The sequence below is a fragment of the Condylostylus longicornis genome, unplaced genomic scaffold, assembly GCF_029603195.1.
Source record: "Condylostylus longicornis isolate FDR11 unplaced genomic scaffold, ASM2960319v2 ptg000013l, whole genome shotgun sequence".
NCBI lineage: Eukaryota > Metazoa > Arthropoda > Insecta > Diptera > Dolichopodidae > Condylostylus > Condylostylus longicornis.
This window is the reverse complement of record NW_026577982.1, coordinates 4,600,369-4,622,726: the sequence shown is the minus strand read 5'-3', so window position 1 is coordinate 4,622,726 and position 22,358 is coordinate 4,600,369. Positions and strand designations below refer to the sequence as shown.

At 22.6% G+C, this 22,358-nt stretch overlaps 2 protein-coding genes across 4 annotated transcripts in view; one reads left to right on the top strand and one right to left on the bottom strand.

Moving 5' to 3' along the window:
• Positions 1 to 3,598: 3,598 nt before the first annotated feature.
• On the top strand, positions 3,599 to 5,137 carry LOC129605602 (clusterin-associated protein 1). Its single transcript, XM_055515465.1, has 3 exons — positions 3,599 to 3,686; positions 3,756 to 4,958; positions 5,025 to 5,137. The coding sequence occupies exons 1-3, from the start codon at positions 3,665 to 3,667 to the stop codon at positions 5,135 to 5,137; spliced, it is 1,338 nt and encodes a 445-aa protein (XP_055371440.1). The 5' UTR covers positions 3,599 to 3,664.
• Positions 5,138 to 5,820: 683 nt separating this feature from the next.
• Positions 5,821 to 22,358, bottom strand: part of LOC129605280 (thyroid receptor-interacting protein 11) — a 64,884-nt gene continuing 48,346 nt past the window's right edge. Inside the window, exons 3-8 of one of the 3 annotated variants that reach the window (XM_055514936.1) lie at positions 17,305 to 17,935; positions 14,613 to 17,088; positions 12,959 to 13,122; positions 11,907 to 12,110; positions 7,179 to 7,430; positions 5,822 to 7,062 (exon numbers count right to left, since the gene is read on the bottom strand). In XM_055514936.1, coding sequence (XP_055370911.1) covers positions 6,755 to 7,062; positions 7,179 to 7,430; positions 11,907 to 12,110; positions 12,959 to 13,122; positions 14,613 to 17,088; positions 17,305 to 17,935 — 4,035 coding nt within the window. In that variant the 3' untranslated portion in view covers positions 5,822 to 6,754. Of the gene's footprint in view, positions 7,063 to 7,178; positions 7,431 to 11,906; positions 12,111 to 12,958; positions 13,123 to 14,612; positions 17,936 to 22,358 lie in introns of all 3 variants that reach the window. The other 2 variants (XM_055514934.1, XM_055514935.1) reach the window with 2 other exon arrangements.

Below are 22,358 nucleotides of genomic sequence, written 5' to 3'. Positions count from 1 at the left end.
GTGTATATACATGTATGTATGTAAAATATTTCATTTTGTTCTCAAATTTCAAGTAATTTAAACTAATTAAGGAAAAATTTTTTGTTTATCGAGAAAATTATATACAAATTTTACGTAAAATAAATCTTTTAAATAATCTTAAGTAAAAGAAAAGTTTTGAAGAAAACTTTTTATACTCTGTTTTTTTTGAAATTTGAGTGTTTTATAAAATTTATTTAGGTTACAAAGAAAAAAAATATAAAACTTTAATGTGTTCCCATATAAGTTGATTCATTAAAGAACTACTTATTGCGGTTTTGTTAAATTAAAGTTAAAAATTTGCAACATTCTTAGAAATTTTGATTTTTTACAAATTGATGTCCTTTTGTGTCACAATATGTTGTATAAACTTTTAGTTCTTAAATGATACAATGATGTTCTTTGACCTCTATGTCATAGTGTATTTGTATACGCCATATAATATTATTTCGTCCTATTCTTGTTACAAAGTTCTTGCAGCTATACCATATAATTTGTTATGTTGTACATATTTATGTTTTTATGTCCTCTCTACTAATTATTTACATTAGGATAATGGAATTACCATTAAGTAGTTCTTAAATATTATGTAAAATCTTAATTTATTAAATCTCACCTTGGAAATTTTGGCATAAATCACTTTTGTTCGTGCTCGCATAAAATATTGTTTTGTTTTCCATAATTCTGGTTTAGTTTTCCATTAATTCTGGTTTTCTTTTCTTGTAAAACTTCCGTTTTAACTTTCAAAAATTTAGAAAGAGCTTTAAAGAAATACATACATATCTTAAAATAATGAGGAACGAATTCCTCAACATTCCATTTCATGTAATCAGAATTTTTGGTTTTTTGATTTAAAACTCATTGGTTCTTGGTTCAATTTATCGAAAATTAAGTCGGCGTTTCAACTTGGGAGTGAAATTATTTTATTATTAGCTAAATTTATTATCTTCTATTATATCTTGCTGTAAATACTTTCATATATAAGAGAGTTTTCCAGAAAATCCTAAAACAAAGTGTTAAATACGATTATCAAATTTCAAATAAATAAAAATATTGACAAAATCTTTCGACACACTAAACGTGTATAATAACTATTACCTTACAATTAATGCAATATAATAGAAAACTTGTAGAAATAAATTTTGCAGAATTGCTGTAAAATCTTATACAGATATGTACTCTGCATTATATCGTCGGCTGAGAAATAAAACAGTGTATAAAAAAAGGTATAGTTTTGAGTAAATCGCGTTTGAAGTTTTTTGCAAAATGAAAATGAAGTTTCGAATCTAAAATCTTCCGGTTGTCATCTTTGACTATCCTGAAAAGTTATGTTAAACATTTTTGGGGGAATAAATAGTTTATTTGCATAAATTTGATTAAATAAATTTTTGTAGATCTTAGAAAATTAGAGGTTTGAAATTTCTTGGTACTTCTTACACTATTTTATTTTTGGTAGAAATTGTATGAAGAAAGTTATACACTGTTTCATTTTAATTTTTTTGTATGGTATACACCATTTCATTTTTATTTATACGTTATTTTATTTTGTAAAAAATTAATATAATTTGAGAAACAAAATTAACATTACATACTTTAACTCAACGTATGAAAATATAAACAGGTATTTTTATCGATATTAATGTAACATGAAAAGTTGTAAACAAAAATAAATAATATTAACATAAAAGATAATTCAAATGTACATTATTTCTACTTGAAATTTTGAAACTTAGTTTTAAAAATTAATTATAGCTCTTCAATCTCGTCTTCTGAATAGCTTGGTTCGTTTAATTTAGATAAATTATTTTTAGATGAGGCTTTTTCTGCCAAGTTTTGATAAAATGCTACTGAATGTTTCTAACTAAGATTGATTGATCATGTTTTCATATTGCGCACATGAAACGAGTTATTAAATTTTGTATTAAAGATTCTTTTATAAGTATGCTAGCCAACTTTTATGTGTATTTTATAATGCTTAAGTTAAGCTTTTTTGCAAACGGTTTTACCATACAATGTATAACAAGGCGTAAAATTTTTTTCGAGACATTCGCGGCCGTTTTCTTGTATACGAGTATACTTTGTGTGTGAAAGTATGTTTTAGAAATAATCTTTTCTTTCCATAATCACCCAGCTTTCAATACGAATTATTACTATTAATTCTTGCATCTTAAGGAAATTTTTCAACGCAATTGTGTTGACAGTTGCAAATTAAGTTGTAACGTTCTTTTGCTTTGAGTTCTTTCTTTTTTAATTTTTTTTATTGCTTTTTTATATTTTCACTTAGATTAGTACTTTATAAAATTTTTTCGAGTAGTGTTTCCGGTGATGTAGATGTAATGTTTTCATTATCAAACGTTTAGTCTATAAAACATTCTGTAAGTTTTTCTGGTTCCGCTTCACCCGTTTCAGATGCTGAACTCTTGCTAGGCTAATAATTGTCATCAGAGCCAGAAGAAAAGTCTGTAATAGAATTTTCTGGTGACTTCTCGAAAAACGTTACCACTTCTTCATCATTAAAATTTTTATTCCTTTTCTTTTTACGTGACACAACAAAATTATTTTAATTGTTGTGAGTATAAAATTTTGCCTTAAATTATTAATTATTTGCTTCACTTATTAAAAAAGTTATAACTTTAAGTTCTGTACTGATCAACAAAATCCAACAGAATACTTATTTGTTAAAAATATTTGTCTTATACATGAAGATGCGTATAGAATTAAACAAAATTAAACAAGTATAATGTACATATGTACGTTTGTTTTGTACGCTGTTTTATTGCATTGTTTGCCAGGGAAGACGATTCAAAATTCAAAATTAAAGTAGTGTATAAGACAATATGAAACAGTGTATCAAATTCTTACACCGTTTTACTTTTCAGTTTATTGCAAAAATTTTTTTTATTAAAATTTAAAAAGCGTGTAAAAGTAACATACACTTTTTTATTTGGTATTGAAATTAACAACTGAATGATAAATTTTCTACCAAAATAGTGTAAGAATTCATTACGTTATTTTAAATTTTGTAAAAAGTTACGGTTTGGCAATAAAACAAAGTAAACGCATTTTACGCTATTTTGTTATTAATTAGTTTCTAAAAATGCTTTATACAATATTTTCGTTTTTATTTAAAAAGTATGTTAGAATGAAAAGCTAGAGAAATATAAAGTAACTCAACTTATAGAATCGACTATGGAGAATCCAATGGTGATAAAATCGGATAACGACGTATAAATGTTATACGCTGTTTTCTTTCTCAGCCGACGATATGTATATTTAAAATTTTCTCCTACATTACATACATACATGATTTTCGTATCCCCTTTTTATTGTAAAAAAAAACTTCAATGAGCATTATACAGATTATTCTAAAATATTCTGCAACTCTGTAATCATTCTACAGAGCTATAACAATTTACAAAAAAAAATTCCCAAAACAAATCAACAGGTGAGTATGTACTAAGAACAAATACCAGCACAATATTAATTTTTTTTCTGTTGTACTCTAATTTACACCGGTTACCATGACAGTCGTTACTATTCTACAAAATAGTCAAAACAAACTTGAAAAGAATTTTGTACAAAAAAACCTTTTAAGAATATTCTTAGAAATTTAAAATATTTTCAAAGACGTATCTAGTTAATAAAAATGTCTTTTAAAGATGTAAGAGGTAAATTAATAAAAAGCAATTCTATCGAAATATTTTTCATAAAAAACTTAAAAAACAAATTATTTTTAGATCTCTCGGAGCATTTAAAATTGCTTGGATATTCGAATCAATTTCCATTACAAGCTCTCTATAGCAATTATGGCAGCCTTAATAGTTTTAAGGTAGTCGCAGATATTCTACAATGGCTTGCTGGCAGATTAGAACCGGGAACAGTACTTCCTGGTGGTACTGAAACTGAATCAGATCGTGTACTACTAATACGTTCAGCTACAGAATTTTTTGTAACAAAATCAGCAATTAAATTAAATCCAAGAAAATTGTACGCAAGTTCATCGGCAGCAGCAAAAGAACTTCAAAAAATTACAAGCATTTTGATGCAAACACCAAATGAAAATGATGAAAATGAAGATGAAAATTATAAAAGTTTAGCACTAGTTGATTTAGGAGATAAAATTGACGATTTAAGAAGAGCTCGTGAATTATCTTCTGAATTAACAAATGGTGGTGCTTCTCTATATGATTTACTTTCAAAAGAGTTAATTAATAAGGAAACAAGAATGTTGCAATCATCAAGATCAATGGAAATTGCTACAGTTGAAAAAGCATTAAAAAATACAATAACTGCTTTACAAAATAAATTGCATTCAGCTAAAAGTCAATTAGAACAAGCTAGAGTTGAAAAAAATGCTCTAAATTCAAAATTGCAACGTAAAAAAGCTGAATTAGATAGAACAAAACAAAGACTAGATGCATTACAAAAAATCCGACCAGCTTATCTTGAAGAATTTGAGCAGTTAGAAGAAGAACTTCGAGGTTTATTTCAGCAATATTTCATAAGAATACAATGTCGTGATGCTTTAAGAGCTCAACTAGCGGCTCGTACAAAACTTACTACTCCATTATCATCTCCTATTTCAAATAAACCAGCAGAATCTTCAATGAATTTCATTACTGAAGGTTTAATAGATGATGATGATGAAAATGAAGATGATATTGATAATGATGATGAAATTTTGGGACCTGGTATACCAAGCGAAGAGTATTCAAGAAATAGAGACAATAGTGTAACAACGGATTCTCCAAGAATTGTGGAATCAAGAGAAGTACCACGTGTTCGACCAACAACTGGTCGATTTAAACCAAGAACTGGTACAGAAGCTGGAAGAAGAAATGTTGTTGGTAGTATGTTAGGCGGAGAAGATGATGATCCTTTGGATAGTACATTAGGAAGTGGAGAATCGGATAGCGAAATAGATTTAGGGGCACATGGATGTAAGTTCTTTTTTTACATAAACGTATTTTTTAATTTAATTTTACATAAAAATTTAATTTTATTAGATGACTTAGCGTCCGATGACGATATAAGCTTGTCGAAGTTAACTGGAGAAAATTTAATAATAAATAAAAAGCAAAATAAACTATCAGAAAATGCGAGTGATGAAGATTTTTAAAAAATAACTATATTTCAATAATTGAAATGTTATGAATTTCTGTTTGTTTACTCTTTACACATAATAAAGAAGAAACTAAGTGTGCACTAACTTATTATAGTAATTTTGAAAATGTATATTTAATAAAAAGCACTCTCATAAAATCGTTTACATTTTCATAAAATTTTTTGTTATGGCCCACTCCGCCATGGCCAGTGACGTTAGTTGAAGAATAAATTTTGATACCAAATTATTAGTTTGAAGACGAGCCTATCCCCCTATGAAAACCCATTTTTTTTTAAAATACGATATTCTATGTTTATATATTTCTTTTAATACCATGTTAGTATGTCATATCTTTTGCACACTTTTAAGGTGCGAACAAAATTTTAAGAAATTTTTTCCTAGATTTTAGATTATAGTCAAGTTTTAAGAAATCTCTTAATGTAGAAACTAAACGTCTTAAACAAGTTTAGTGGGTTACAGGTTTTATTACCCAGTTATATAAAAATTCATATTACCATGTTATATGTACATATTATATAAAAAACTAATTCAAATTTTATAATATAAAACTTTTTTTTATTATTTTGCTTTTTTTGTTTGATTTGTGTTTTTAGTGAATTTTTACAATTTACAGTACAAGTTTATTTACATTTTTTTATAATATAAAAATAATTCTTTTTAATAGAAATTATTTTCTGTTCATATTTTTTTTTTTAAGTAGTTCCAAATTATAGAGTTTTTTAATATTTATTTTATCATAACATACATACATTCATAACATAATTAAAATAGTTTTATAATGCAAACACATTATTTCAATATTGATCAATTATAATAGTTAACATAAAATTATTTTCCTTTAGGTATTTTCTTAATATTTAAAATTTCAATTTGATATTTTGCCTTTAAGATCATTTCGTTCAAATGATAAATTATAAAATAAATTAAATATTTATTGTGAATAAATAATGAATTCAGAAAAACTCAAAATAACAAAATTAAAAGAATATTTCATTTCTCTTTATTAATTGAATTGAATACAAGTATTCAAAATATTGTCAAAACATAGAGCAGAAATTAAAATTTTGAAGAGGTTAGACAAATCATTAGTCGCAGCAATGTATAGTAGTAATATTATAATAATAAATTGAAAAATAAATTTCAAAGCCTCTAAAATAAAAATTTTCATTTTACATAAAACATATATAAAGGGGAAACAAAGAAAAAAACAAATTTTCAAAATATCATTGAAATTAAGACAAATGGAAACACAATAAAAATAATAATCGAAATGATCTTTGTACTATAATTGTTAAAAAAAAAATATTTCAAAAACGAAAAAAAAAATACATTTTACAATTAATTCAAAACATTAAATTGAACTGAAATCAATAATATTCACGAAAGCAAAACAAAAAAAAAAAAATGAAAATTAAATAATATAAAAATTAATTTAATTCAAATAAATGAAAAATTATTTTTTGTATAAATATTATTGCAACGAATTGTATTAAAAAGCATTTTAAACGTGTTCTAGTTAATAGATAACATTTTAAATTATGCCCCATTTCATTAAAAACGTTAGCCATTATTTTAGAATTTTCTCTTTTATTTTTTTTAATAAAATTCGAATCAGGAATCACTTAAAATATCTTTTAATATGGAACTGGAATTTCTTGTTGGGGCAAAATCAGATAACACATTATCATTTAATAGAATTGGTTGCACTGATGTATTACGCATATTACTAGCTATTGATGTTGAAGACATTGTTGATGATTGTGAAAGTTTCCTTTCTTTTGATAAAGAATTCGGATTTTCCGTAACTATATTTAATAAATTTGGGAGAGTTTTTGGATCATTCCTTGGCTGTGATTCTCTTTCTAAGAAATGCACAAATGCTTCAGCTAAACTATCTTTATTCTGATCTTGTACTGCACCTAAAATATAATATAATAATAAAAATTTAAATTTTGATACTTCTAAAAATAAATATATACATTATTGTATAACAATATTGAATTAAAAATTTGTCAATAATCTGAATTCTTTTTACCTGCTCCTAATAAACTTCCAAACCATCCTAATTGTTGTTTATTTAAACCAAGCTTATCTGTTTCTGTTTGATCAAAATCTAATACAGTTGTTATGACTTTTAATATTTGATTTTTATCATTTGAATTTGTACTAACAATATAACCAATAATTAAACTTTTTATTAAACTTTTTTCAATTTTATCAGCTTGACTAGATTCATTTGTGTTGATTTTCTCTCTTAGTTTACTGGATTCACCTTGAAGGCTTTCAACTTAATGTTATAAAAAAGAAAATAAAGAAAAAATAAATAGAAAAAATATTAGATTAGATAAGAAAAGCTTGAAATCTTAATATTAAAGCATAAATATTTTTAGCAGAAATAAATATTTTAATAAATTAAAAATATAAAACATTATTTTCATTTTGATATTCTACAATCTTACGTATTGTAATTTAAAATTCACAATAGATTCACTGAATTTAATGCATGAAGATTTCACATTTCTTAAGTTGAGCATACCATAAGTACTGTTAATTTATAATTTATTGAAAAAATATAAATTATACTTCAATCCAAAAACAGTACCTGATGGGAATACTCCACTCAAAAAACGTATATTTTCGATCCTTTTGAAGAAGAACACTTAATATTAAACGTTTTTTAATACAAAACATTTTCAAATTTAAAAATAATTGTTTGTCTTTTCTATCGAAACATTATATTTTTTTAAGATCACTTGCAGAAATTTTTTAATTTTCTTTTAATTTTAAAATTTTAGTTTAAACACTGTTTAATATTAGAAATTAAATACAAAAAATATCGCACAATCATTTCATTTCGAAAATCTTAACACCAACGCTTTATATTTCTTATTTGTTTCATATTATTTATTAAATTTTATTTATTAAAATATAATTTAGCAGTTTACCTCAATTATTAAAATGTAAAATTTTATTTTATTTTTAAAGTTATTTGAAATTAAAAAAACAATAATTTTTCGAAAACACTTTGTATTATATGAAAATCAAGGATTTTTCAATTTATTTTTCTAATATTTTTTCGTCGAAAATTAATTATTACATTCTTTTATATAATTTTTTGTAATTCATTATTTTATTAAATTATTATTATAAATATTTTCTTTTAATTTAATAAATGAAACTTTAAAAATATTTTATATAATTTAATAAGTAGGTACGATAATACATTAATAACTATAATCTTTTTCATATTATATAATTACATAAAATAATAATTTTATTTTATTAAACTCATTTTATTACTCTTTGAATACTCAAAATAATTCACAGTAACTTAAAAAACCAGCAAATAATTTTAAATTGTTTTATATTATTTTTAAATATTCTTTTAATTTAAACAAACAAACAATAAAAAAAATATTAGATTAAAGCATTGGGAAAAAATACATTTACTTTTGTAAATTTAAAAAAAAACATCAAAGTCTATTTGAAAAAAAAAAAACAAATATTGAAATAAAAATGCAGCATTTGTTTAACAAAAAAAATCTAAAATAATAATTATTTAAAAATCAAAAGTTATAATAAAACAACAACAACGAAACTGAAGCGTGTGAACATGTTTCAGATAACCTCAACCATTAACGTGAGAGTTGAAAAAAAACTCGCCCACAGTTAAATTATGAGATTGTCTTTAACATGTCAGTCAAAAATATATATAAAATATATAAATATATCAATAGATTTTGTTTCAAAAATTAATTATAATAATAATTAATAAAAGAAAAGTATATATTTAAATAAAACTAAAATTAATATAAAATTAAAAATTTAAATGTGTTAGAAATAGATTAGTGATTAGTTTTAACATTTTTTCTTTTTTGTCTTTTAATTTTTCAATAAGCATAATAGTATAAAATGAAACAAAATTATAGATTATTAAAAAAAAAAAAAAAAAACTAACATAGAATTGTAAAAAATTATAAAATGTCAAAAAGATAATTAAAAATTTTGCGTTTTTGCATTAACATTAATGATTAAATGCGCATACATCGTGCAATTAAAATGTTTACCATTTACAATGAAATTCATTTAATTCTCATTATATTTTGTTGAGATTACATAATGCAACAGTAAATAGATTTTAAATTGCAATTCAAAAAAATTTTCTAATTTATAATTATTTAAATAATTATTGTATATAAATGAAACAAAAAATTCAATAAATTATTAATATTGAAGTATAAAATGAATGAAGTCACTACTCTTTCATATTGAATTCATTTTTCGAAATAAACTCTTAGATATTTAATTATGCTAAAATACAATATGTATGGAAAAATTCTAATAATGTCACGTCTTAAAGAACTTATATTTGGATTCAAACAAAAGATTATGGTAGGAAAACTACCTACGTTATTTATATTTCTGTGATTTGGTTATTTTGAAATTGTTGATTTTGAAACAATTGCATATTAATTTTTTAAAAATATTTTTAATTCATATTTAAATATATAAAATTTTGAATTTTCTAAAATTTTGTAAAATAAAATAATTAAATTTAATTAAATGTCAATTTTTCCTAAATTTTGCTACTAAATATGCAAACAATATGATATTTCAAATAAAAATTTAAAACATTTGCAACAAAAAAAAGAAATACAAATAAGAAATAGCAATATGAGGTAAATATAAAAATAAAAAATCATAAAATAAACCAAGTACCCATATTAAATTATAAAAATAAAATTTAAATTAATTTTAAATTTAAATAACAATAAATTACATTTTTTCGTATTATTGTCAATGTTACTGTATTTATTTTTTTAATTATTAATAATGTGTAAACCATTTTTTTTTTTGTTCAATTTTATTCTTACTAAATTTCTTAAAAAGTTTATGAACCTTTCCTTATAAATATTATTATTAATAGATTGATTACATATTTTAAGATGAAATCAAAATAAAAACCAAAATGTGTTTGTAAAAATAAATGATTCCCATTTTTTTTTTTCTTATTCAAATTTTTCCATATTTGCGTACATTGTTAATGACCTTTTAGCAGTTCATAAAAATCTATACCAGCTGAAATTCCGAGCTGTTTAAATATAAAATCCCCAGAATTACCAACTGATATTTATCTTTAAGAACCATTTATGAAAGTAAATCCCTTTTATTGTTATTGGAAATTGCATTTATATATATTGTGTGTGGTGAATAATCGTTAAAAAAAAAAAACACCCTCCAACAAAAAAAAAAAAAAAACAAATTAACAAAATGAATTATTTTTCATTTTTTTATTCTTTTAGTTTTCGTGACTGTATTTTGTGGTTACAATGATATGTGCTATTTTTACTTTCCATATCTTTAATTAATATTTTGTATATTATTATTCTTTCCGGATTTCCTTTGTTATATTACACACTTTTTTTTTTTGTTTTTTGTAAATTATAATTTTTAAAATAAAAAAAAAATTAAACACTCAACCATTAATATGAAACTTAATTTAAATTAACTATATATTTAAATTAATTTTAGTATTTTCTTTTTGTAATAAAAATTAGAGAAAAAAAAATTATTTATTTCATTTGATTGAATTTTACTTTAATGTATCCTTAATATTAATATAAGCAATTTTAAAATAATTATAAGGAATTTTGTAATTTTGTAAAATAATTAAGTTTTCTAATAGGGTCCGATTAACTCATTACTTAAATCTAAGTTTTATCGAACTACACACAAGGATTTCCTTTATAATTTTCAAAGTTTAGTTTATAAATTATTGAATTTAAATATTTCTGTTATTAATTATAAGGTATTAATTTTTTAATGAATTTAATTTAGTAAAAAGGATAACTAAACATTATTCCAGTACAAGTAATTAAAATTCAACATATTCATTAAAATATAAATATCCATTTTAATTTATTGAAAAACTAATTTGAATTACCAAAATTAACTGAATGCTTTTGGTTATATAAAAAATAAAAAACAGAACATAAACCTCGTACAAATAGTATTAAAGAAACTGAAAAGAGTCTTATAATGGTTTTTAATTAAGACCAAAAATTAACATTGATTTTTTATCCCATTTTAAATATACAAAAACAATTGTTTACATTGTATTTTTTTTTGAATATTATAATACATACTTGAATGTTTTTGAATTCTTTTAGTTCTTAAAATTTTAATTACAAAAATATATAAATTTCATAAATTAATTAAAAATTTTTCTTAATTTTTTATTCAAAAATTATAGAATTGAATAGATTTTTTCATTTATAAAAAATAATTTATGTCAATAGAAATATAATGTATAATTATTTAAGTAAGTCAATAAACTTAACAATTTTTTTAAGAATTATTACTAAAAATATAACCTAAATCATAAAAATGTTATTATTCATAAAAGCTTTCAGTAATGTTTAAACAGTTGGTAATTCGATTTATCATACATTGTGTATGTACATAAATGTACTGGAAAATTTTAAAAATAAGAGTTTGAAATTTTTAATACTAAAAAATTATTTTATTAAAAGAAATTGCTTTTTTTTGTAATTTTAACATAATTTTTTCATGTAAAATTCATATCAAACACAAAATAATTTTTTTTTTTCATTTGAATATTTATAACGTTAGTAACAAATTAAAAGTATAGAATTAATAATGTTAGTGTATTAAAAAAAAATATTATTATATTATTTTATAATAACATTCCCAATGAAAGAAAACACAAAACTTATTTTCAAAGTTATATTCTCGAACTTACTTTCGTGTTTTAAACGTGAAACCATTTCTTTACTTTGTTCTAATTGATCAGATATTCTGGAAGCTGCTAATAATCCTTGATTTGCTTCAGCTAATTGATCTTTTAAACTGGTTATTTCAGTTTTCAAAGCATTTTGGACGTCTTTTTCATATTTTAATTCTTTACGAATTTTAGCCGTAGCTAAATCTATATCCTTTTGTTTTTCTAAAAATAAATAAGAATTTTTTTCAATTTTGTGTTATTAAAATTTTTTACAATAGTCATCAGGTTGAAATATCAATAAAACATAGTTTTACTGTAAAAGACTATATTTTTTAAAATTTTATTAATTAATAAACGTACTAAAATTGTATGAAGTTCTAAGAGTTTAATATAAGGCAAAATTTAAAGCAATTCAATTAAGTGTTTAATCAGTTAATTTCTTCAAGTAACAAAAAATTTCAAGACTTAATCTTAAATTAAAAATTTTTACATCTAAATTGAGTATTATGTGTATATATTTTATATAAAATCAAATAAATAACATGTAATAAATCAATATTTTCTTCTTCTAAACATTTTATGAATTAATTTTAAATTCATTAATTTTATTAATGAATTTTTAATAACATTTTATGAATATGTTCATAATTCATAATTATGAATTATGAACATATTCTAAACATTTCAGAAGAATATTTTTACTTATTTGTATAAAAATACAAAATTAAGTACATACAATAAAATTTAATAAAACATTATTATAGATTTTTCTTCTTATTAGATAGAAAATTTAATGTACCACGTAAGCATTAAAACAAAACAAAAAAAACATAACTACCTAATACTAAAAATTTAATTTTAAATTCCAAATAATATTGTAATTTTTAAGTGACGATTCAACAAAACATTTTAAAAAATTTCAAAATGATAATAAATCATGGTTAAAAAAAAAACAAATTTAAATCACACAGAAAAAAATATAATTAGTACATAAAACACTAATATATAATAATACATATAAATATCTATAAAACAATTATAGATATATTTATATATATATATTAAAATACCTTTCTGGAATTGCTCCAATGCACATTGTAAATTAACTAATGCCGCTTGATTTTTCAATTCTCGATCTTCGGCTAAACTAATTTTCGCTGCCAACTCGTCACGTTGTTGGGTCACCAATGAATATTGAGCTTGAAGTGTTTCAGCTTGCTGATTAGCACGAATACTAAAAAATAATTAAAAATAAAAATATAAAAACAAAAAACATCATAAAAATTATATTTTGTTTTGTATTTAAATTACCTACACAAGTTTATGAGGGAAAAAAACAAAAACTGTTCATAATATAGTTCATAATATATGTATATATAGCAAATAAATATATTTCGAATATAAATTAATAATAATAAAAGTACAATACAAATCTACCGTAAATAATATTTTTTAATATTTTTGTTAAAAAAAACGATAAAATTTCATCGTGCAAAATATTTAACAAAAAAAAATGAAAAAAGAACAAAAATAGTGTATACAGTAGTAACAGATGAAATATTGATTACTGTTGAATGAAAGAGCCAAATTGAAAAGTGAATTTCTTACTTTTATTAAAAATTAAAAAAATATATAAGAAGAAACTTAAACATCTGTCAAATTAAATGAAAACAAAAATTACTAAATAGAGGCAAACTCTAGGATATTATAGGATGGTAATAAGAAATAATATTAAATCTCTTAAATTCAATTCGAAAGCAATGTGTTATTAACCCGTGAAAGATCAATTTAAAATTCAATTTAAAATTTCAATTTAAGAAAAAGGGCAAAACTATAAATATTTGTGTTGATGTAAATTTTTGAACAATGGTATGTGTTTCAAAAACAAAATTATTTTGTCAAATTTTTATGCAGAATTTTACCACATTCTGTTAATTGCCAAAATAAAGCCAAATTTTGCTGAAGTATAGCTTTTGGATGCTGTTCAGTTAGCATTCAATATTTTATTGAAAATGTACCCAATATTTCCACTTCGTCCTAAGTTTACATAGAAAATTTTGCGCTATTGATAAAAATATTTGCTATCGTTTTACAGTTTAATATTACGAGTAAATTTGGAATACCATTCTCAATTTTAATAATAAAAAACTACAAAACCTTTAAAATTAAGTAAAAATGTTATAAATCAGAAATGAAATTTAAAATAATCATAACATGTAAAAAGTATTAACTTATTACCAGTAAATTTATCAGTACATATCGAAAAAATTAAAAAAGAAAAATAAAATTTTAAACATATTTATATGCATGATTATTTGTATGTATAAAATAAATTTTTTAAAACCAACGTCACATATTTCTACGTTATACTAATTTTATGCCAATAATTTGACTAAATCAGTTTCGGTGATAAAAATCAATTTCAGGGAAAAAATAAATTCAAAAAACAAAATTTTATGCGTCTTTTTTAAAGCTTTTTTACATTATGATAAGATTACCAAGTCTCTAATTAATATTAATTACCTAAACTATATTAAAGTAAATATTTGTAGGAAATAACAAAAACGCAGTTTATAACTGTATGTAAGCGATAAGAGTTTTAGGGGTTTTAATATGCTAAAATATAAAATTCTAAAATTTCTTTAATTAACTATGGTAAGTTTAATAATTTTTCGTTAACCTAAAATAATGTTAATATAATTATTGAAAATTAAAATAATTTACCTTGCCGATGTTAAAGCTGTCGATGATTTTGAAATTTCTTCTTCCATTGTTGTCATTTTTTCTTCCATCTTATTCATATTTAATTGCATTTCTAAAATTTCTTGAGTATGAGATTCTTCCTGATCAACTAAATGCTTCTGTAATCTTTCTAAATCTTTCATTATACTTATTTTCTGTTCATTAACATCTTTATTTTCTTGTTGTAAAAGTTTCTGATTGGTTTGTTCAGTTAATAAGTTTGTTGTTAGTATATCAGATTTTTCTTTTAAAAATTGAACTTGCTCTTGTAATTTTTCAATTTCTTCTTTACTATTATTAATATTTAATTGATATTGTTTACATTTTTCACATTCCGTATTATTTTTAACCATTTGATCATTAACACTATCTAATAGTTGACCTAATCGTTGAATTTCATTATAATATTGTAAATTCTCTTGATGTTTCATTTGCAAAGTTTTAATAATATCAATTTTTTCAATATTCATAGATTCGATGATTTGACGAAGTTGAATTATTTCTTCTTCGGAATGTTTTATAGTTTCGGAATGTTCATCATTTTTTAATCTTAAATCATTATTATTTGTTGTTAATTTTTCAATTTCTTGTTTTAATTCCTCTATTTGATTATTTGATGTTTGTACATCTTTTAAGGCATTTTCTAATTTTTCATTGATTAATTTTTTCTCATTTTCAAAACGATCTAAATCTTTAATTAAGTTTTGTTTATCGTCTTCAGTTGATGATTCTTCAATTAATTTAGATTGTAAAATTTCGAATTCATTTTTGAATTTTTGAATTTCTTTCTCTTTTTCAACAATAGATAAATCACGTTCCCTAATCAATTTTTCAAGTCTTTCAATATCTTTTTTAGCTTCTATTAAATTATTTTGCTGAGGTTGAACAGAACATAATAATTCTGTATGCTCTTTATTAAGACGGTCTAGTTGTTGCTCTAAATTTGATATTTTCGCTTTATGTTCAAAGAGTTCAGCATCAACAGCAGATTTTTTATCATCAGTTTTCATTTCATTAATTTCAAATATTAAATTACATTTTTCAGCTTCCATTGAATCTAATTGTTTATTTAAATTATCGATTTGAGTTTTCAAATTCGTATTTATATCCAATAATGATTGAATTTTTGTTATAGATTCCTCTTTTTCTAATTCGGTTTCTTCGAATTTCTGCGTTAATTGTTTTAACTCTTCATCTAATTTCTTATTTAAATCTTTAATGTCTTCAAGTTGCTTTTCCAATTGTACCAAACTTTCTTCATTGTGCTCTGATATTGCAGGTAATTTATTACTTTGATAATTTTCTAATTCATCTAATAAAATACGATTATTTTTTAAAAGTTCTTCACATTCAATTTTGTAATTATCTATATCGGCATTTAAAGTTGTAATATCATGTTGTAATTTAGTTCGCTCAGAATTTGATTTTAATATATCATCTGACATTTGTTTTAAATTTTTTTCTAAAACATCTACTTTCCAAAATCGATCTTTTATTGCTTTAAATGCTGATTCAATTAAATCTACGTCATTTATTTCAATATCAATTTGAACGTAAGTAGAAAACCATTTTTTTAAATCATCAAATTCAATTGAATTTCTTGTTGATTCTTTAATTATAGCTTTACTATTATCACTAGTATTTTCTGTTAAGGCCAATTCTAAATCACTAATACGTTTACGTAAATTAACATTTTCGATCATCATTTTAGCTTCAACATCAGACGCATTCGCTTCACATTTTGTCATTTTTTCGGTTAATTCAGATATTTTTGTTAAAAATGCTTCATTTTCAGAGCGTAAACGTTCCATATCAATTAATTCTGTGCTTGGAACTTGTTCCGGTGAACTACGTCTACTTTGTGTTAAAATTTTTACTTCATTTTCTAAATCTGCTATTTTATTTTCATAATTCAATTTCTGTTGCTGCAATTCAACTTGCAATTCTTTATTTAAGAATTTTGAATTTTCAACATCTAGTTCTAATTTTTGCTTTTCTGTTAATAGTTTTTCGAAACTTTCGGTGTCGTTCAATTTACTTTTAGAGTAATCATCAATTCTTGAATTTTGATCTTGATTTTCGTTTTCAAGTGTTGCATTACGATCTTGTAAATCTAAAATTTTATCTTCAAGTAATAAAATTTTATCATCTAACTCTTTACGAATTGCAAATTGTTCATCTTGATAATCCATATATTCTATGTTAGAAGCTTCAAGATCTTGACGTAATTGCTCATTTTCTCGTTTTAATTCGTTAAATCTATTGGGATCAATTATTTTTGCTGATTTCAATTCTTCAATTTTTGACATAAAATTAGAATTTTCAGCTTGCAAAAGAGCATATTTTGCTTCCCAATCTCTAATAATACGCTCCAAATCTGCGAATTCTGTTTCACGTTTCGATTTTTCTGATAATAATTCATTATATTTTTGTTCCCATGTATGTTGATTTTCATCATCTACAACAATAAAACCACCATCAAGACTTTGTTTACCAGAAGTAGAAGATGCACTACTACTTTCACTATGTTTTTCAAAATTTTTCTTTTCATTTTCCAATTCATCTAATCTTTCGTTTAACGTTTTCAATTTCTTCTTAAGCAGTGCATTCTCTTCTTCTCTTTCATTACCAAAATCATTTTCAACTTTTTCAATCAACTCTAATAATTCTTTACCTTTTTTATCCAGTAAATCTTTAAATTTTAAACTTTCATCCCTTGCTGTATCAAATTCTTTTTTTGACTGATCAAGTTTAGTTTTGAGGAGGGCATTTTCAGTAACATAATCAGCATAAACTGTCTGTAACTTTTCTAGTTTAACATTAACTTCATTTAACTGAATTTCAACATTTTGTAATTTCTGTTCAGCATCATGGGTTCTTTTTCGTTGATTTTCATAGTCTTTTGATACCACAGTCAATTTTTTTTGTATATCACGTTTTGCTTGCAAAACATTTTCGATAGCTAAATTATGTTGAGAATCTAATTCGTCCAGATTTCGGTTTAAATCATCATTTTCATTCGTTAATTTTTGTATGGTTTCATTCAGTACCCTATTTTCTTCTTGAAGTTTATTCAACTTTTGATTAAGCTTTTCATCGCCAGTTTTATTACGTTTTGGTGAATCCAATGGAATATTAACAATTTCAGCTCCACCACTAGATGATGTTTCAGAATTTGGATCATTTTCTGGAGCTGTTGATGCAACTGGATTAATAACATCAGTTGATTCAGCAGGTTGTGTTGATGATACCTCATCTGGTTCCCAGCACCAACTGTCTTCGAGTATTTCATTTTTTTCTGAGGTCTAACCAAAAGTAAAATATAAAAAAAAATTAATTATAATTACACAATGATAACAATGATATTAAATAAATAAATTATAATTCCAATATTTTACATTTCTATAATTTTAATTCATTCAAATTAATTAAAAATCATTTTAAAATGTTATTTAACTTGTTATGAAGCACGCCACTTCTCTTATATATGAAGAATTTTTCGCAATAAATAATAACAATTTAAGCTAAGGCAAATTTTATTTCGCCCTCTTTCGGATAAAAAAATAAATATCATAAAAACAATAACACAAAAAATTAAATTGAAAATATTTTAGTGAAATGCGTATATTGGAAGTAAAAACGAATTTTGACTTTTGAATTTAACAATTTACATATGTTCCTTTGTTATAAGTTTTCTTGAAATTTTGTTATAATTAAAGTTAAGAAAATTATATCTGTGGCAATTTGTTTGTACTTTTTATTAATAACTTTTTTTTAATAAAAATCCAACATGATATCAATAACAAAATCATATAAAAGATCCATACATTTTATACTAAAACAAAAAAAATTTTGAATGCATCTGCAAAAACAATATATACACATACATAGTATCTACATATCATTTAAAAATCTGAAGAATTCGATTAAAACTGCTAATTGAATAGAAAATAAGACCTATTATTGACATAAGATAGTACGAGCATCATAAAACTACAGCGTGTGAAAAAATTTTTTCAAATAAATGTTCTTTACTTTTTCACCGAGGTAGGAGCGAGTAATAATATTTCGTAGCATTCCACAAATACTGACAGTTTTTGCAAAACAAATATTTTTAACCAAATGATAAACAGGTAAATAGATAGAAGAAACTAGAAAATTAATACTAATCTGACAAATGACAGATTTGACAACTTATTATATTTATTTCTACATGAATTTTCATTATCCAATTCAATTCCTGTATGATCGTCAAGTTTTTCTTTTTTTTTTTGTTTTATAAAATTCATGACATTTTTTGATGCAATGACTTCATATTTCAGTCAAATATGCAACTATTATGCAATACATATGTATGCGTATACAAAGAAGTACAGTATTATATTTACAATAAAGATAAAATGGTTCACTTCCTTTTATATTAGTTATTTGTATTATGACTTTACCTATATAAACATCCATTAAAATTATCTAGGTAAACATTTCTAAACAAAAACCTTAGGCTATATAGAATCGAAGAACGCGGTGATGCATAAGTAATAAAAACAACAGAAAAATAAAAAAAATCAAAGCTAATATTTATATAAAAATTGTTCTTTCCTTTGTCATGTTGGAAATCTAACTTTGTCTTATATAATATTATATTTATACCGAGATAAATATGTAATATTATAAGGATAAATATTGTTCAAGTTTAATATTCTTTTAAATTTTAGGCAGAAATTTAGATTTATGGCAAGATCGCATTTTGTATCTTTGCTGCAAATCTTTGTATATGAAATTGGCACTTCACACAAAAACAAAACGTACGAATATAATGTCTACCATATCTTCTAAATAAAAACGTGAAAAAAAATTAAAATCGATTCATAATTAGAATCGAAAATTTTAACTTTTTAATCGAAAAAAGAACGACTCTTTAAAGAAAAAAAAAATTATTTTTAACACTATACTATTGCAGCATAGGTGGCATTTTAATTTTTATATTGCAAAGCAACACTTTACATTCATTATAATATAATGTGAAGAATATCAAGTGCTAATGGGGCAAAGTTGTTTATTCCATATAGGAATTAATTAAATTTTAAATTTATAATTTTTAAATTTATAATTCAAAAAATTAAATTCATTCATTAAAAATGTTTTGATTGTATTTTATATTTTGATTGTATATGGAATATATCTATTTTATTGTCCAAAAATATTGCAATAAAATTACTAGTAATATAAATTTAATATACTTAGATTTTTTCTGTTATTTGCAAAATATTTTAAAATTATTCTTATGTTAGATAGAGGATTTTCCCCATAAGCCCTTGAAAATAGGAGTTATAATTCACTTTCTGTCAACACTTTATTTAATAAAATCAGAACAGAAAAAACAAGCAAATAGTAAAAAAGTGTAATTAATTTTACATCATAAAATCACGACGGTTTTACTTAACAACATTATAAATAAAATTATTATATTTTTCAACAATATTATTTTTATTATTCAGCTTTTTTTTTAAGAATATTCAATATTAGATTGTAATTATAACTAACGCCCGCTGAAGTAATTTCATTAGGAAAAGTATACCGTTACCTCACATAATCACAATTTTTTTTATTTTTTTTGGTTTTTTATTTATAATCTTTATTTTTTTAATTATTCAAGATAAAAATCCAAATACTAAACAAATAAATTTTGTATATGCAATAATATCATTTAAAAAAAATTATTTTATATTTTTAATGTGAACATTTTCTAACCCTAATGTACGCATACACACACATAAAAAAAAGTATTATGTACATAAATACTGATAGAAATATAATTTAGGCGGTTTTTTCTCTTTTGAATTTGATTTAAAAAGTAAAACAATAATAAACACAATATAGCTTAAAACATATTATACGCACAAACATTACACATGTTATATAAATTGCATTTGCGTATATCTTGGCTAGGTTTTAGGTAAATTTTCAAAAAAAAATTTTTTGTTTAATATACTTTAAATTTATTTGTTATAAGAAAATTCATCTTAATTTATGACCATATTTATTTAACGCTCTTAAAAGGACCTTCTTTTTCAAGCCAAATTTGATCACAGTACCGATCTGCGAAGATATGTACATATATATCAATATATATTATATTCACAGATATTAGGGCTTATCATGAGTATCGAATTACTAAGTGATAGTGATATTTATCATAAAAGTTTCAAAAACTCGATTATTTACACGAATCATATGTATAAATTGGTTTGTGTTTAGAATAACAATATCGAACTTTTTAATTCTTTTTCAGAATAAGTCCGATTAGTAACTGTACAAGGTGTATTAATAGCTAAGCTGTAAAAATTTTACCAAATTTAATGTTAAAAATGAAAGTAATTATTTTGTATTTTTAAAAACTTTCAATGAAAACTTCTAGCATGAATTGCGAAAAATCGATTTTTTACAGCTTAAAGCATAGAATTAAGTATAAGACAAGAAAAAATTAGTTCATTTTATACAATAAAAATATAACAAAACAAAAACCACTAATATAAGAAAATATTAAGTTCATTGTCCTCAATATTAACATTTATAAATTGAAATTCTATTGAAGTTTCTATGCTAAGAACCGCATATAAAAATAAAATTAAAATATAATTTCAACAAATAATAAGAGTATGTACAAGAATTTATTCTTTTAAATTTATTTAACCTTATCACAGTTTCTAACTACTATATAATATACTTGTAATTGCAGTTAAAAGTTATTATTGCTATTATTTTAATACCACACAAAATAAAGCAACAAACAAAACAAAATCAATATAATAGTAATATATGTTTGTATGTATGTATGTATTGAAAAATATATTCATAATTTAAAGATTTAAATAATTTTTGTGGTTGAATTTTTATTTATAACTTTTGTAACACTACATTACATAAAAGAAAAAAAGAAATCCCTATAAAACTGTCAACTTTTCTTATATATTTTTTTTAATGTTTCTTTGACATAGTGTCTATACTAAACCTAAACTATTAACCCCTTTAATCCTGAACTTATAATAAAAGAATATTTAATAATATTATGTAGTAATCGAATAACCACAAAATAAATTTGTAAAATTAATGGAGCGTTTTACAAAACGGTTTTTTAAATTTTTTTTTTCGTTTCAATTTTATTTATTAATTTTAAATTACTGAAAATATTATAGTGAGTTATTTAGAAATTACTGTAAAAAATAATAAAAGTAAGTGTAAAAATAGTAATTGCAACATAGTATTATAAAAATTATATTTTTATTTTACAATTCTTTTGAACAAAAAATTTTATAACCCAATGAATTTAATTTGAAAGCACAATATAAGTATAGGTATGTTGAATGTATGCTGCTGCCAAAATGGATTATATGACCAGGTTAAGTTGATCTGGTCTAGCCTGTTCCGGATTTGAATAATATTCTAAATATATTAAATATTGTTACTTATTATATTCTAGAGATATTATAAAGAAATACTATAGCAAAACCAAGAATTTATTTATTTTATTTAGATGTGATCAAGACTTTGGTTTGAGTAAATTATTTAGCCTACAATAATTTAACAAAAACACAAAATCCAACTCTTTATTATAAAACTAAATTCAATTCAATTAAATTGAAACCACCGATTAGTTTTTAGTCAAAATGCTAAAATATTCACTAATTTGCTAATATTTAAGACGTAGAGAAGAATGCTTAAAGAAGT

Excerpts from the sequence above, each read along its gene's own strand:
- LOC129605602 (XM_055515465.1), top strand. The coding sequence starts at position 3,665 with ATGTCTTTTAAAGATGTAAGAG. Across the intron at positions 3,687-3,755 it reads GTCTTTTAAAGATGTAAGAG|ATCTCTCGGAGCATTTAAAA; the intron begins GTAAATTAATAA and ends AATTATTTTTAG. Across the intron at positions 4,959-5,024 it reads AGATTTAGGGGCACATGGAT|ATGACTTAGCGTCCGATGAC; the intron begins GTAAGTTCTTTT and ends TAATTTTATTAG.